The sequence below is a fragment of the Acipenser ruthenus genome, chromosome 58 (genome assembly GCF_902713425.1).
Source record: "Acipenser ruthenus chromosome 58, fAciRut3.2 maternal haplotype, whole genome shotgun sequence".
Lineage (NCBI taxonomy): Eukaryota > Metazoa > Chordata > Actinopteri > Acipenseriformes > Acipenseridae > Acipenser > Acipenser ruthenus.
The window spans coordinates 2,206,781-2,225,000 of record NC_081246.1 but is presented as its reverse complement, the minus strand read 5'-3'; the positions used below and the strand labels follow the sequence as shown (position 1 = coordinate 2,225,000).

The window sequence follows — 18,220 nt, the reverse complement described above, 5'->3', positions numbered from 1 at the left end:
CTAAACTAGCTCAAGATAGACCAAGACCCCTGTGCAGCCATCCAGCAGCACTGAGACCTCAGTGCAAACCCCTTGTGCACTTGTGGAGAGACACAAACGATGTTGCACATCATCGAGGAGTGCCCCCTTTACAAACTAAGAGGTGGATTCATAACTTTAAACTCAGCAAACCAGGAGGCAATTACTTGGCTTTGCGGATTTGCAGTCGCTAAATAAATAAAGTACATATTACAAAAATATAAAAGGATTAATATTGTTAAATGCTTATGTAACCCCCCTGCCAACTCTTTGTTCCTACTGGCCATGGGAACTGGGGGTTGACAGCGCAAATTATTTTCCCTGGATCCATCGGACAGCTATGTTTATAAAAAAAATAAAAAAGAAATTGCTAAATGAAGTTCTTCGAGTATTTATGGAACTATCGGGACCGAACTGCGTTTCCGGGGGAACCTTTTAGGCAGGAGGACGAAAACAAGTAGGAGAGAACGTGAAGATAGAAAGCTGCGAGCAGAACAGTGAAGAAAATAAATGAACAGTAATAAAAGTTAAAATAATAATTATCGGTTTGAGAAATATTACTCGAAAGCATTCTGGTTTGGAAGGTGACACATATATCTGAGGAAACGAAGGATGTTCTAAAAGAAACAAGAAACAAGAAAATGTCCAAGACAAAAAAAAAGAAAATCCTTGTGTGAGTACTACACCTACCGCATATTTTAGTTGTTCAGGGAATTTCATTTTTTTTTATAAATACGACTCCAGTGGATTGCTTTGGACTGAGTTAAAAATACACTTCATCGCAACAGAGGACGAATATATATGTTTTGTTTTGTTTTTTGTTTTTATCACACGCATTGGATTAAATATAACGAACTGTGTATTGTTTTGCGACCATGAAGGATTGAACTGTTACTTTAGAAAACTACACAAAAGGGAGATTATTTTTTAAACAAAGCCAACGGACATTTTCAATATACTAAAGAAATTAAACGAGACTTTCTAAGATATTTTATTTTGGGGATCCCTAGTTGATATTGTAATAGATTAACACCGTGGTACCACATACATATATGTAAAAGAAAAAAACGTATTTATGTTGTTGAATATTGTAATGTTATTTTTGAATAAGAAATGGATATGAGTGTTTACAACTTTTATTTTTGAACTGGGAGTCATTTTCATTTAAGTAAGCACCTGTGTAATAAAATACATTATTGTTTGCATTGCTATTTCTGTTTATAATTCAGAGTATAGTGTGTTGGGTACTGGACAATAGTACTAAAAGCTGTTTAAATTGTTTATATTTCCTAGTAAAGGATCCACTATACTTAGTGGTGCAGCTGGAGTTAGGTGGAGGCATCGCGCTGTATGTATTTTGGGTTATGCAAATCAGACACTCACTTAACCATTAAATTAACAGTAACACACAATCTTTGCAGGTGTCGTAGAACTTGCGTGTTTATTGCATACAGTCCTACACACCAAGGTCTCTAATATTATTTAAAAAAAAATAGTGAACCGAACCCAGGCCCCATATCTCTCCCTTAGTATTGTGAGGCGCCTTGAATCGTACTGAGCGGAGAAGTGGGGCCTCACTTAATAATGCAATACTACAAATTCCTTCCTCACCATACCCTAATGCAGGGGTGGCCAACCTGGTCCTGGAGAGCCTCAGGGATTCATGTCCAAAGTTACCATTTCTTCCAGCTACTCAGCAGTTAGTGATTTAGAAATAGCTATAAAACCCATCCCTACCATATCACTGTTCACTGATATCTGTGCTTGCTGACATGTGTTTTTAGTGTGGGTTGCTCTTGTTGTTTTTATTATGACTGTTTAATGTTTGCAGTAATGATGCTGCTTCTTGACCAGGTCGCTATTGTAAATGAGAATTGGTTCTCAATTGACTAACCTGGTAAATAAAGGTCTAATGAATAAAATCATTTATATCAATACAACTTTATAATCTGTAGTATTTTGTTCTTCCCCTGCTTTATTCCAGTGCACTTGTATATTATCCTGATGTAGCTATCATTGACACTGTTATCTGCTCTAATGAACTGCCCTGATATTGAATCATGTGCACTGTGTTTTGTATCTGCTCTTATTAGGACTGAAGTCATTGTATTCTGTATCTTGCTCTTGCATTGTAAAGAGATTCTTGAGTAAGGGGATTTTCTGCTAATAAATAAATAATAATATCAATTTGAACTGCCTTTGAACTCTATGAGCCCCCTCATCCCCCTCCCCCACCATCCCCCTCATTTTAAGGTGGTCTCTTGTTAAGTTCTGCACACAGCCATGCATAAATGAAGCTAGCAGGCTGCAAAACTGATTACATTGAAACTTTCTTGTGGTTTCAAATGTTCTTTTAGATGAAGACGTCTCATTATATTTTACGACACATGATATTATTATTTTTTGTCAGCAGATTTCTTTACCAGAGTGAATTACAGTTGTCATAATTGCATATTAAAAAAAAAAAATAGTTATCAATGAGACTCACAACATGATCTTTACATGCAATTACCTTTCTCTCTTTTTTATTATTATTTCTTAGCAGATGGCCTGATCCAGGGTGACTTACAATTTACATCCATTATCATAACTGCTTAATCCTTTAGAGGGTCGCGGTGAGCCGGAGCCTAACCCGGCAGACACAGGGCACAAGGCAGGACTACACCCTGGACAGGACGCCAGTCCATCGCAGGACACCACACACACACACACAGAGGGCATTTTAGAGTGATCAAAAGCATGTCTTCGGACTGTGGGAGGAAACCCACGCGTACATGAGGAGAAAATACAAACGGACCTCTAGGTCGGAATCAAACCTAGGATCCTGACGCTGTGAGGCAGCAGCGCTAACCACCACGCCACCGTGCCGCCCTACAACATTATCTTTTCATACAAGTACCTTTCCGTCTTATTTATTCTTTATTATTATTTCTTAGCAGATGCACTTATCCAGGGTGACTTACAATTAACATACAGTTACCCATTTATACAGCTGGGGTGTTTACTGCAGCAATCTAGGAGGTAAAGGTACCTGCCTGCTTGCTCAAGGATGTAACTAGCTAGCTATCTATCAATCTAGGAGGTTAAGTACCTGCCTGCTTGCTCAAGGGTACAGCAGCAGTGTGTCCCTCTGTGGCGGAGTGGCCCGCCCCTATTATTATTATTTGTATTATTGTTTGCGGCGCGGATAACAGCGCAGCGTATTTCTTATTATTTAAGAAATTTATTATTTAAGAAATACGCGGCGCTGTTCTCCGTGCCGCAAGCAATAATACAAATAATAATAATAGGGGCGGGACACTCCGCCACACCCCCCCCCTCCCCACCTGGGATTGAACCACTACTCTATACTGCTTAAATTAGAAATAATTTGGAGCCTATTGCATTTTGTAAGATACATCTATACTGTAAAAGGGAAATCAAGTTGTTTTTTGTGTTAATGTTACGTGTGGAAAAATCAATACACACACACACCTTACTTAAACAGTTGTCACAGCATATGGGATCCTGATCTTAAACACAAAGGGCAGCAGTGTGGAGTACTGGTTACGGGGGCTCTGGACTCCTGACCGGAGGGTCTTGTGTGGGGGTTCAATCCCAGGTGGGGCGCACACTGCTGCTGTACCCTTGAGCAAGCAGGCAGGTGCTTTACCTCGTAGATTGATAGATGGATTTTTACTTGAGCAATCTAGGAGGTAAAGCATCTGCATGCTTGCTAAAGGGTCTAACTGTCTAAATTGTAAATCACCCTGGAAAAGGGTGTCTGATAAGAAATCCTCCATCCATTATCATAACCGCTTTAACACACAGTGCAATACATACATACACACATGTAGACTCTATATAGAGCGACAAGGAGTCAATACATCGATCCATTATCATAACTGCTTAATCCTTTAGAGGGGTAAACCGGAGCCTAACCCGGCAGACAGAGCGCAAGGCAGGACTACACCCTGGATGGGATGCCAGCCCATTGCAGGGCACCGAACACATACACACACACACACACACACTCACACACACACACTCACACTCACACAGAGGGCAATTTAGAGTGATCAATCAATCTGAACAGCAGGTCTTTGGACCGTGGGTGGAAACCAAAACCAGAATACCCGGATAAAACCCACAATGCGAACACATTGGGGAGAACATGCAAACTCAGCACAGACAGACCCTTGAGGCCTGAATTGAACTTAGGACCATGGCGCTGTGCCACCCTTAAGGAGAAATAATAATAAAAAAACATGAAAAGGTCAAATAAAAAGAAAATTTGAAGCCACAAACCACAAGAAAGTGTATTTGTATGACAACTATAATTCACTCTAGTACAGCTATCTGCTAAGAAATAATAAATAATAATAATAATAATAATAATAATAATAATAATATCATGTGTTGTAAAATATAATGAGACGTCATCAAAAAGAACATTTGAAACCACAAGAAAGTTTCCATGTAGTCCGAGTCCTGTGCAGAACTTAACAAGAGACCACCTTCTTGACTAGCGAAGTGCAAAATGAACAGGTTCCATGTAGCCAGTTTTGCAGCCTGCTAGCTTTATTGATGCATGGCTGTGTGCACAACTTAACAAAAGATCACCTTCCTGTTGACTAGCTAAGTGCAAGATGAACAGACTCCAAACCACAAAACCAGAAGGTGAGTTTACCTCCTTCATTCTCACAGCATGTTCAAAACTATTCAGCTAACCACATGAAACAGAACGTCTGGCCATCTAAAAATAAAGGTAAAAGAAACTGCAGTGCTGCTCATCCTGAAGGTAGAATGCGACTGAGAGAATGAGAGGTGATAGGACTAAAAAAAAAGAGCAAGCAAAAACACATCGAAATGAAACAATGGAAAAATATTATCCGTCAGTCAAACCTGATTATATGATCCCTTCTGTTATTGTCTCACTCCAGTTAAGAACATCAATTAAATTCAACAGCCATATCATTTATTTCACTAAAACTTTAGAATCTGTAGTATTTTGTACTGCACCTAGCTTATTCCACTGCCCTGGTATATTATCCTGATGTAACTGTTATTTGCTCTAATGAACTGCCTCAATATTAGCATTTAATTTCTTAGCAGACCTCCTTATCCACGGTGACTTACAATTGTTACAATTATATCACATTATTTTATTTATATACAATTACCCATTTATACTGTTGGAGCAATCAAGGTAAAGTACTTGCTTGCTCAAGTGTACAACAGCAGTGTGTCCCCCACCTGGGATTGAACCCACAACCGTCCAGTCAAGAGTCCAGAGCCCTAACCACTACTCCACACTGCTATGGACTGTGTTTTGTATCCGTTTTTCTCTATGTATTTTTTCTTTACAAATATATGTCACTCTGGGTAAGGGGGGCATCTAAGAAATAATTAATAGCCTTCAAACTGTCAATCTATTACCAAACTGTATTTAAAGAAAATATAAATATATAAAAACAATACACACACCTTACTTCAAAACTTGTTGCAACATATGGTATTCTGATTTTGAACACAAGGGGCAGCAGTGTGGAGCACTGGTTAGGGGTGCTCTGGACTCCTGACCTTGAGTGGGGGTTCAATCCCAGTTAGGATTGATACAGACAGAGCTAGCTACTGTAGATAGACCCTTGAGCAAGCAGGCAGGAACTTTACCTCTTATATTGCTCTAGTAAAAATCCAACTGTATAAAAGGGTAATTGTAGGTGCAGAGCACCACACACACACACACAGGTGGGCACATGCACACACAAGCAGGCACACACACACAGACACACACACACAGGCAGGCACACGCACACACAGGGAGGAACAAAAACACAGACACTCACACACACACACACACACACACACAAAATAAAGGTTTGTATGACCCTCTCATTGAGATTGGTGTATTGAAACTCCTTGATTTCGCCTTTAACACAGGTAGAAAGCAGAAACAAAAAAGTGGTTTCATTGCTTAACTCACCATTTCCTGTTCAGACAGATTGAAATGTCACAAAGCCAGTGTAAGCCACACCTACACCCAAGGAAACATTTAAAGGTGGCTGCTACTAGAGAAAGACACATCATTTTTGAAACCCAAAACTAAAAAAGGTAGGCTCATTTCTACTTTTATTTTGTTTACTGAAAGCCAAAGTTTTTTTTATTTTTTTTATCTTGGCGTGAGACGTTAATATTCATATTAAGTTGCTGTATTTCTGCTGTACTATGTTCAGAAATGGTATGACTGTTTTTCACTGGGCAGCAGTGTGGAGGAGTGGTTAGGGGGGGCTTTGGACTCCTGACTCGAGGGTTTTTTGTGGGTTCAGTCGCAGGTGGGGGACACACTACTGCTGTACCCTGAGCAAGCAGGAAGGTATTTTAACCTCCTAGAAAACCCAACTGTATAAATGGGTAATTGTAGGTAAAAAAAAAAAAATAGTGATATAATTGTAACAATTGTAAGTTTGCTATGAAATAAAATAAAAATAATAATATTCTAGGGAATATGGATAATGGCATCTGCTAAGAAATCTAAACACATAATAAATGTATATACAGTGTCCTCTGGATTTATTCACACCCTTCATAGACTATAATGGGATTTAGCAAAATAAATGAAAGTGTAGACTCAGTATTTGTTGCATAAATGAACGAAAACATGAATATTTTCAGACATTCAGCATTGGACTTCGCAAAAATATATTTGTCCAACATATTTGCATGTTTTTTCAAAAACTGAAGGTTCAAAATTATTCACACCCTAAACATTAAAATGCAATTAACTTTGGACAGAAATGTTTTTGCGATACCTAACACTGATAGTCTTACAGTGTTTCATGTTTGCATGGATTTATGCAAAGAAAACATTATGTACACTTGTTTTATTTTGCTAAAAACAACTTTGTTACACTGAATCAAGGGTATGAATAAATCCAGAGGCAGCTGTATACACAGGCATTATTGGTTATGATTTGAACATAATGACTGTATTTATTATTGTTATGATTATATTACTTAGCAGACTTCCTTATCCAGGGTGACTTACAATTGTTACAAGATGATATCACATTATTTGTACACACAATTAACCATTGATATGTTTTTTTTTAAATACAATAATTATTATAGATATTGCCAAATAGTAAAGGCAGAGTTTGGTTATGTAAGCACCCTTTCTGCTTAACTACAGAAAGACTAAATAATCAGTTCACACTTGGGAATAAAGACACAGTTTTCTATATACCAAACTATACCAAAAAGACAACACTATTGATTATATTCTATTGACATACCACTTCACGTCAAAATCATACTGAAATCTTTCATGAAATATGGAACCCCTTTCTTAGTGCACTTAATGGATAGATGAACTAATTTAAATACCAATAAATCTCTAAAAATGCATGTCTTATTTACTATAGTCAAGCTCAAAACTAAATTAAATACACTTAATATTATATCTCTGGGGCAGCTTCAGAGTCCTGGGTTCAATTCTGGCCTCAGGGGTCTGTCTGTGTGGAGTTTGCATGTTCTCCCCATGTTTGCATTGTGGATTTTCTCCGGGTACTCTGGTTTCCTCCCACAGTCCAAAGACATTGCCCTCTGAGCGTGTCTGTGTATGTGAGTGGTGCCCTGTGATGGACTGGCGTGCCATCCATGTGCCTGCCGGGTTAGGCTCCAACTCACTGCGACCCTCTAAAGGATTAAGCGGTTATGATAATGGATGGATGGATGAGATCTGGTGGAACAACTGGATAATACATTTCTAATCTTATTGTGATTTCCCCCCCATCTTATTTTTGATATGGTTGCCTTTCCCTCTCTCTCTTTATCAATGTATAATACAGTAGTGTTTCTTTGTTTCTTGTTTAATTGTAAGTCTGTAAGTTGTCTCTTTGTTTGTTTATGTATTTATTTTTATTATTATTTATTATTCCTCTCCCCCCACTTCATTTCTAAAAAAATAATAGTTTTTGTTTATAACCAAATATTTGTCATATTTCATTTGAATACAAACTTTTTACTTCTTGAGAGATCAGTTTTGCACACACTCGCCCGCACCCAAAATGTACGAACATTTCCTGTATACTAACCTCTATGGGCTTTCAAATGCGTGTGGTTTAAAATAGAATCTGTACACGTATCCTGTATTCACACATCCTGTATCTGAAACCAACACCGCATTTAACTGTGAATATATTTTAGCTCATACCTTAAACACATATAGGGTATAAATGCAAATGAAACTAAGACTTATATTATTATTGATTTCTTAGCAGATGCCCCCCTTATCCAGGGTGACTGATAATTGTCACATTATTTCTCACATACAATTACCCATTCATACAGTGTTTTTAAATGTAGCAATCTAGGAGGTGAAGTACCTGCCTCCTTGCTCAAGGGTCAAACTAACATACAATGCTGTATTATGGTAATACTGCATTATCATACTTACATTATAATACAGCATTGTACATTAAGGGTATAGGATATATATTAAACAGTAATATAGTACAACATTATATATATATATATATATATATATATATATAGCAATGTAGTATTATTATTCATTTCTTAGCAGACACCCTTATCCAGGGCAACTTACATTTCTTACATTATCTTAATTTTTTCATTACATTATTAATATTTTTTATATACAATTACCCATTTATACAGTTTTTACTTTTTACTGGAGCAATTTAGGTAAAGTACCTTGCTCAAGGGTACAGCAGCAGTGTGTTCCCCACCGGGGATTGAACCCACGACCCTCAAGTCAAGAGTCCAGAGCCCTAACCACTACTCCGCACTGCTGCCCTATAGTAACGTTATACAGCACTGTACATTGATGGTATAGAATATATAACTACATTATACAGTAACGGGCAGCACGGTGGTGTTGTGGTTAGCACTGCTGCCTCCTCACCGCTCCAGAGTCCTGGGTTCGATTCTGGCTTCAGGGGTCTGTCTGTGTGGAGTTTGCATGTTCTCCCCGTGTTCACATTGGGGGTTTTCTCTGGGTACTCCGATTTCCTCCCACAGTCCAAAGACATGCTGTTCAGGTTGATTGGTCACTCTAAATTGCCCTCTGTGTGAGTGTGTGTGTGTTTGTGGTGCCCTGCGATGGACTGACATCTCGTCCAGGGTGTAGTCTTGCCTTGTGCCCTGTGTCTGCCCGGTTAGGCTCCAGCTCACCGCAACCCTCTAAAGGATTAAGCGGTTATGATAATGGATGGATGGATTATACAATACCATTGTACTGATCACACTGATATATCATATCATACCTTGTTCCAAAATCCAATGTTACAAGTACCGTGGCACATTTTTATAGAGGATTGTAACACTGAAGTAACATTCTCTTCTTTATCCCTTTGCAGGATTCCCAGCCTCATTCCAGATCGCCATCAAACCATGAACACCTCCTCTTCTCCCTTCCCCTCCCTCACCTCTCGCCCTCCCTCCTCCTCCTCCCTGAGCTCCTCTGAGATAGTGGGCACTCTCTTCCTGGGCTTGGCGTTTGTTCTGGGTTTCCCAGGGAACCTGTTTGTGGTGTGGACGGTGCTGTGCCGTGTGGCTCGTCGCTCAGTCACCTGCCTGCTGGTGTTGAATCTGGCCGCGGCCGACGCCCTGGTCCTGCTCAGCGCTCCCTTCTTCATACGCTACTTGGTCGGGGGACGGGGATGGGAGTTTGGCTCGTCCTTCTGCAAGCTGGTTCATTACCTCTGCAGCGTCAACATGTACGCCTCCATCTTCCTCATCGCCGCCATGAGCCTCGACCGCTTCCTGGCTGTGTCCCGCCCCTTCCTGTCTCAGCAGCTTCGCACCAAGAGGGCTCTACTGAAGATCCTGCTGCTCATCTGGAGCCTGGCCTTCCTCTTTGCCATCCCCATGCCCTTCTACCGCAGGTTAGTGTTTCGACCAAGGTTAAGGCTGTCTTGAGCTCTTTATAAAAAAATAATTCCCCTTAACTATCTTAGAGTGCTGCATCCAGCTAAGTCACTTCATCGAAATGCTATAGCCCTATAGCCTTAAAGGTGATCAGTGCTGGTTCCAATCCAGGGCCATTAACGACTATGGCCAGGAGTTCCCAGGGGGTTCTCAGGAGGTTCCCAGGGGGTTCCTGGGAACTCCCCAAGGTAATTGGTTTGGTACCATGCTATCAGTGTTTCTCAAAGTGGGTATCAGGGCCGTGAGTTCTCAGGGGGTCGTACACAATTGGCTGAGCTTGAGCCGCCCGTGTGGGGAGGGTTCTACTCAGCTGGTTAATCCTTGTCTCACCACTGCGCACCAGTGAATCCTGTGGTTGGTTAGGCACCTACCTGCAGGCCTGCTGCACTGTCATCTGATCTGTGCTGTCCGACATCACGATAGATCTGGTGACTTAGCTGTGGGTTTGCAGTGTGAAAAAATATTTTAAAAAATAGGTCATCTTGAAGCATGTTTCGGGGTAATGTCCTGCTCGTTTTTGTTCCAAATTAGCTCTCAGTTACATAACGGAACCCTTAACTAAAGTAATAATTTGCTTAATTTGACTTTTTAAATTGGAGAATTCAAGGTCCTTACACAATCCATCCATCCATTATCAGTAACCGTTTATTCATTTAGAGGGTCGTGGTGAGCCGGAGCCTAACCCAGCAGACACAGGGCGCAAGGCAGGACTACTCTGTGGATGGGACGCCAGTCCATTGCAGGGCACCACAGACACACACACACTCACACACACACATGCACACAGACACTCACACAGAGGGCAATTTAGAGTGACCAATCAACCTGAAAAGCATGTCTTTGGAATTGGTGGAAAACCCACGCAAACACAGATTAAGCAAATTAAGTAATTAAGAGCAGGTTGGTTGGAACAAAAAAACAACAGGATATGTGGTCCTCTAAGACCAGGGTTGAGAACCACTGTTTTAGAGCATAATAGACTAAATCTATGATAGAACTATCTAGCCTCGAACACAGTATAGAAGTCAGCACAGACAGTTTCTTAATGGATGGCTGTGTTACTGATACATTTCTTTTCCCTCTATTTTGCATACAGAGTTTCCCTGAAAGGTGGGCTGGAATACTGCATACCATTCCACAGTGATCCAAAGCACATGGTTTTCCAATACCTGATGGAGATCTTAAGTTTCCTGGTTCCGTTTTCCATTATCCTCTTCTCGTCTCTTTACATTTTCAGGAAATTAAGAAACACCGTGTTTGAGAATAAAAGCAAACAGATAATCCTTCCCGTTGTGGTTGCTTTCTCTGTCTTTTGGATGCCCTACCACATCGTGAACCTGATCCAGGTTTCAGGAGCCTTAGCTGGGGAAAAATCAATGAACAACTCCCTCCTTGGAGCTGCCGAAACTGCCAGGCCCTACGTGACGGCTTTTGCTTTCTTCAGCAGCAGCGTCAACCCAGTTCTCTACGCCTTCATTGGGAGGTCCTACATCCGCTCGGACGGCATCAATTTCATAGCTATCATGCTGGAACAAACTAATTCTGAATTGCAGGGCTCAAGGTTATAACCAACCAAGTGGAGAAAGACTGAAGGGCTCACACAGTCTTCAGAAATTCAGCAGAGACACAAACACTTAAAGGAACCTTATGTATAGATTGTATGGGTGGAGCATCTGATGGTTGAATGTGCTAAATGCGAGAAGCTTTGTGGAAGGATATTTGGGCTTTTAATATTTCAGATAGGCACGCACGGTGGCATGGTGGTTAGCACTGCTGCCTTACAGCTCCAGGGTCCTGGGTTCAATTCTGACCTTCAAGGGTCTGTCTGCGTGGAGTTTGCATGTTCGTCCTATGTTCATGTAGATTTTCTTCAGGTACTCCGGTTTCCTCTCACAGTCCATAGAGATGATGTTCATGTTGATCGGTCACTCTGAATTGCCCTCTGTTTGTGTGTGTGTGTGTTTGTGGTACCCTGCGATGGACTGGCGTCCCGTCCAGGGTGTAGTCCCACCTTGCGCTGTGTCTGCCGGGTAGGCTCTGGCTCACATCGACCCTCTAAGGGATTACATGGTTATGATAATGGATGTGTGGATATTTCAAATAATTTCTGCAAGGATAGCATAGGTCATGAAAATAAAATTGATAATAATTTTGTATTGTATGACATTGAAGCAACTGGTACAAATTTTCCACAGTTAAAAAAAAAGAAATAAAAAGTTTATTTTATGACTTGGTTGCATGTTTTTCCTGAATGGATGTATTGGGAAATATGAGAAACAGGAAGATTGTATAATATTAACATTTAGAGAGTGAAGAAATAAATGTTGTCTTGCACTGAATTAAACTACAAGACTTTAAACAGCTGTGAAGCTACATATTTTTAATTCTTTACAACAAATTGCTAGGGTACCAGTAGGTCTTATATTTTTGTATTGCTGTGTGCGCATGTGCGCAGTACATTTTCCACTGTGAAAGAAACATCATGTAAATGCAGTGGAATACATCTGGAATAGCTATTCCTACACTCATATCATTATAATATATGTGTATTGATTTAATTATTATCATCCACCACTTTTTTTACACTAAATTACAGTCTACACAGTGCTCTGTTTCCAACATGGCATCACATGTACCCTCCAAATGTATGACAATGGTGACATACAAGATTTAATCACATGGTGTGTTTGAATCAACTTTATTAGTTGTTGAGTTATTCTGAGACATTAACAGGACACAGAAATAGGTGAGACAGAATTCTATTCATGAAAACAAACAGTAGTACAATGTTTTTGTGCCTGCAGCTTCACCTAGTGGCCATAACTAAAACCTACAACTGGTCTAAAGTTCAACGTAGATGGGAGACGTTTTTTGTGTTTATTTCTTACTTCTCTACCTCCCTTTAAAATTATTGGAAGAAAACACCATAATGTCAACATCAAATTTTACCTTTCTTTAACTATCTCTAGAAATAAAGAATGTCTATCATAAGGACTGTAATTCCTATAAAAATCGTTACTATTTATTTTATTCAAAAACTAAATAGATAAAACTGTCTATTAAAACACTCCAAGACCGAGTGTTTAATTTTAAAACAGTTTCCCACTGTTTCCCACTTTCCAAACACGTCACTGCGTTTATAATTCTAAATGCGTTTAGAACCTTATGCTGTTTATTTTATAAACTCTTGGACACGTTTATGATTTGTAACACTTTTTAAACGAGAAAAACAGTATGACTACCAATCCTTTTATCTATTGGTCACACAAAGTGACCGAACTGAAATCACAAACTGCATTGAGTAAAGTGAGAACGTAATTAAGACACAACTCCTCGGTAAACTTTGAGCCAGGAGGGTGTAACTAACACATTTACCACATTTCCTGACACTGTGTTGCATTGCGGGATGGTTAAGTGACAGCTACGGAAGATCCCTAGGCCCATGTGAGAGAAAAGAAAAACTTAGAAATGTCGTCTTTTAAAGTCGACATTTCGCCTTTACATTAAAAGACGAAATTCTGACTTTTAAATGTCGGAATTTGTAGGTTTTTTTTTTTTTTTTTTTTTCTCTCACATGGCCATAGGGCTCTTCCGTAGACAGCAGATAAGTCAAAGTGGTTGAAAAAAACAGTAAAAGAAACCTGGTCACACTTTATTTTAAGAGGTGCTTATTGACTATTAACAAACTAGTAGTAAATATATTAACTCTACTGGACCCAGGACATTTTCCTTGTTGTTGCCTGTTGTTACATTTGTGCTCATAACTCTGTAGGTATACATCCATCCATTATCATAACCGCGTAATCCTTGCAAGGCAGGACTACACCCTGGACGGGACGCCAGCCCCACAGGGCACCACACACACAGCCAGGCGCGGACTGGCCATCGGGAAGTGCGGGAGAATCTGTTTGGACCTGCGTGGGCTGCTGGTCTACGTTTGATTTATAATTATTATTATTTTTTTCCCCCCATTACATGCTGAGAATGACGCTGTTATTAACTTGGCGGTCTCGCTCTCTCGCGCGCACACATCACCTCACCACTCATCTCTTGGGTAAAGGGGGGGGGGGGGGGGGGGGGGGCGAGGAGTGGCCACTCGCTGATTGGACTTGCCCGGATTTTCTTAGAACGGGATTGGTCAGCGAGATTTCGTCTTTCGTTTGAACCTCTTGTATTGATAGTGGATGAGTGTCAGTGTAGAAAATGGAGAGAAAAACAAAAGGTGGGGCAGAAAAGATTAGAGACAAACGGCGACGGTCTCTCGAGGCAGATGTCGCAAAGTGCACAAAAATCACGGACATGTTCAGCTGGTAGTAGGGAGAGCGTGGGAGGTCAGGATGCCAGTGTTAATCAGCCAGCCAGGGAGCCCACTGAAGAAGATGACGCTGTGGCAGGGTCGAGCACCGCAGGTACAAGCAGTAGAGTTTATGGCTGCATTAAAATATATTAAAGACTCGGCCGCGCCTTGTACTTAATAACGCCTTGGCTTTATTTAAATTGGTTGCTGTTGTTCTTTTATGCATTTTAAAACAGATGCAGCTGAGCTTGAGGAGCGAGAGAGGGACAGAATGGATGCTGTTGCAGGGTCCAGTGCAGAGAGAACAACAGCTGAGGAAAGAGAAGGAGAGAGAGACAAGATGCAGATATATGAAGTGAATGCAGGGGTGGGGGTCAGCTGGTAGCTATGAATACTTCACACGCCCTCAGTCCAAAGAGCTGGACATATTATGTAATTGGCTTGAGCTACAAATTCCTCCTGACTTTGTCAGTAACGCAAGTAGCATGTGAAAGGTGTTTCTCCACTCTGAAGTTTGTCAAAAATAGACTGAGAAGCACTATGTCCCAAGAGCACTTGGAAGGGTACGTGCTAATGTCTACAGAGAAAGAGATACTGATGGCCCTAGACAGTGATGGAGTTATTGACAGGATTGCAGAGAAGAGTGCACTGCTGCGACCTCTGCTGGCGACATAAGGTAGGACAGTCTCGTTTACTTTGGATTTGGGTGAAGCAGTTGACTGTATTTTGAGATATAATTAGGGGTTCTGAAACCCTATTGTAATTTTTGGGATGGTATTGGCGCTGAGTGCTGCTAATGGTTTCTAGAATTGCTAAATATGAGCCGATGTGTTTAAAATTTACAGGGTTTTTTAGGCCTATTGAGAGACCGCAATCTGTGTGAGGTCGGTGATGGTTTCTAGAATTGATAAGTAAGATATGTGTTTATACTTTACAGTTTACTATTAGGACTACTGAGGTTGGTATTGGTGTGCGGAGAATGGCTTATTTCTACTTGATAAATGGGCTACCCATGTTTATTATTTGCTTACAGTAAATATCAGTACTAAATAATAGCCTACCAACTGAGGGCAATCTTGTGTTTAAAATAATCTGATATGCAATTAGATTTTAGACCACCGATTACTGTAACAGAAAATTATAATTGCATAGAGCAGAGCCATCAATGAAATAATCCGTGGTGTGTAAACTGGACAAATTGGCGAAAGAATTTAGCTCTGATACAATGTTGCATTCACTGACCTCAAAGCGGTGGCAGACAGAGACGTGCGGAGACCAAGAATAATAATAATAATAATAATAATAATAATAATAATAATAATAATAATTATTATTATTATTATTATTATTATTATTATTATTATTATTTATTTCTAAGTAGACGCCCATATCCAGGGCGACTTACAATTGTTACAAGATATCACATTATTTTTTACATACAATTACCCATAATGAATAGAAAAATATTTCGTAGACGAAAAAATCTATGATATTTTCAATATGATATTATTTGTGACACCTCGATCATGAAGCCATGGTATGGCAGCTGTCATGGCCTATACTTTGCCATACCTAAATCGCCCCTATTATGTTTGAAAGCCTGGTAGAAGCGATAGCCTACAATGTATAAAGAAGTTTTACCCCAACAATTTAAAACTTTTTTTTTTTTTTTTTTTTTTTTTTTTACCGATACTACATGACGGTGCGCTGACTTCATTATTATTTCGGTATGTTGATTTTGACATAAATGTGGGCCAGTGGACCCGAACTTCCCGGGCCGATTTTTGGTCCCAGTCCGCCCCTGCACACAGCAATTTAGAGTGACCAATTAAACTGAACAGCATGTCTTTGGACTGGGAGGAAGCAAGAGAAAACCCTCAATGCGAACACATTGGGGAGAAGATGGGAACTTTTTTTTTAACTAAATCGTTTAAAAATTAAATTAAGCAAATTATTATTTCAACTGAAGGCTCCACGAAGTAATTGAGAGCTCAATTGGAACAAAACCCAGCAGACACGGGGAGACCCCAGGATCAGGATTGAGGACCACTGTTTCAGTTCAGTTCCAACTAACACAGGCACCCCAAAACCCCGTCAGCGACAGACACAGAAACCTTATGACAACACCAACACTTCTGACAAAAACAGATTTCTGATGTTTTACGTACTTGCACACACCACCTTACAATTAAGCTGGGTTGTGCTGTGCAATATGTAACAGGGTCAAGAATGCCATGTTCAAATTTATTTTACACTTGTATGTTATTATTTTTATAAAATGATTTTATGATTGGATTAGTGCACGCTTTGTGTTGTCTGACACTTTTTGATAATTGATTTCTATCACGTTATGTTGGCTTCTCCACCCACTTCCCTGTGTTTGCCCTGTTGAGCATCTAGTAATTGAATTATTGATCAATTTACACACCTGAATATAAATAGCACATGATTTCACAAATGGGATGGCCATCCTGGGGTGAGTGAGTGAGTGAGTGAGTGAGTGAGTGAGTGAGTGAGTGAGTGAGTGAGTGAGTGAGTGAGTGAGTGAGTGAGTGAGTGAGTGAGTGAGTGAGTGAGTGAGTGAGTGAGTGGGTGGGTGGGTGGGTGGGACGGACCGGTAAATGGAGCATCCCGACAATAAGTATTGGGCTGATGGTATGCCGGTGTGGAATAATGAGTGTTCGAGTGTTCTTAGCCTATTTGGTAGTCGATTGGAGTTTAAGATGTGCACAGAATAGGCTATATTGCGTTTCTGGTTTCTCTCTCGCTCTCTCTGTGTGTGTTCCCTCCCCTGCACGGTCATTGTGTGTGGTGTGTGTGGTGTGTGTGGTGTGTGTGGTGTGTGTGGTGTGTGGTGTGTGGTGTGTGGTGTGTGGTGTGTGGTGTGTGGTGTGTGGTGTGTGGGTATTTGCACTTTTGTACCGTGGTATTGTTTTTCTTATGACAGTTTTACCGTGTGTTGGAATGTGTATCTCCAATGTATTGCTGGGTAGCAGCGTTGTTGTCTTTGCAGCTTAATCCATGACCTCATTCATGTGAACCTTGTTTAACTGCTTGAAATCTTGCTACCTGTTAACAGGTGAATGGAATTGTTTTATAATCAGTACCGTTTGAAACTAGGTGTTGCTATTGTAAGTTTACAATAAACAAATGCTTGTTAAAATGTATCTGTGATTTTCTTGGTGAACTTGTTCCTACATTTTTAGATCTGTTATCTGAATAAAAAGAACCTAAAGGATCTTCTGTAATCTGTTCGGTGCCTTATCGCACTGAACTGGCGTAGTCAGGCTACATTAGTACTTTTAAATTCAACAATTGCTGCATCTTGTGATATTTTGTAATTAAAGGCAGGTTTGTGGTGCGTTTTTACGCTTCCGTAACCGGGGAGGTGTTACAAACAGAAAACAAAATTAGGCTCTTCTATATGGGCGTTTATACTAAATTGCTACATTGAAATTAAACTGTTAACAAATTTTATCAAACCAGGGTGGCTGAGTGGTTAAGGCATTGCACTTAAGATCCAATGGACATATGTCTGCATGGTTTCGAGCCCCACTTCTGGTAAGCTGTTTCCCTTTGTTAATTACATTTTGATTAAGAAAGAAATCGGCTCAAAATGTTTAACAGGATCACAGAGTAATCAAAAATAAAACCAAAAACAAAGGAGCTTGGTTATAGACAAGTTAAGTTATGTATTGGGGTGTGGAAGTCAGAATGGCCGAGCGGATAGCGCCGCGTTCAGGTCGCAGTGGCGTCCAGGGTGAAGTCTCGTCTAGCGCCCTGTGTCTGCCGGGTCCGGCTCACCACGACCCTGTAAAGGAATAAGCAGTTAATGGATGGATGGATAAATAAACCATTAAAATACATGTTTAAATAAAAACAATGAAGTTAAAAACCGAAATATTTAATTATGAATTTATTTCATTTTTTTATTTATTTCGTTATTTATTCATTCATTTTTCAATTTTGGCG

The 18,220-nt window shown here is 40.1% G+C and overlaps 1 protein-coding gene across 1 annotated transcript; it reads left to right on the top strand.

Moving 5' to 3' along the window:
* Window positions 1-4,946: 4,946 nt before the first annotated feature.
* On the top strand, window positions 4,947-12,177 carry LOC117407730 (leukotriene B4 receptor 1-like). The gene is made up of 3 exons (XM_034012934.3): window positions 4,947-6,111; window positions 9,381-9,908; window positions 11,048-12,177. Exons 2-3 carry the CDS (start codon window positions 9,415-9,417, stop codon window positions 11,517-11,519), a joined length of 966 nt encoding a protein of 321 aa, XP_033868825.3. The 5' UTR covers window positions 4,947-6,111; window positions 9,381-9,414; the 3' UTR covers window positions 11,520-12,177.
* The last annotated feature ends 6,043 nt before the right edge of the window (window positions 12,178-18,220 follow it).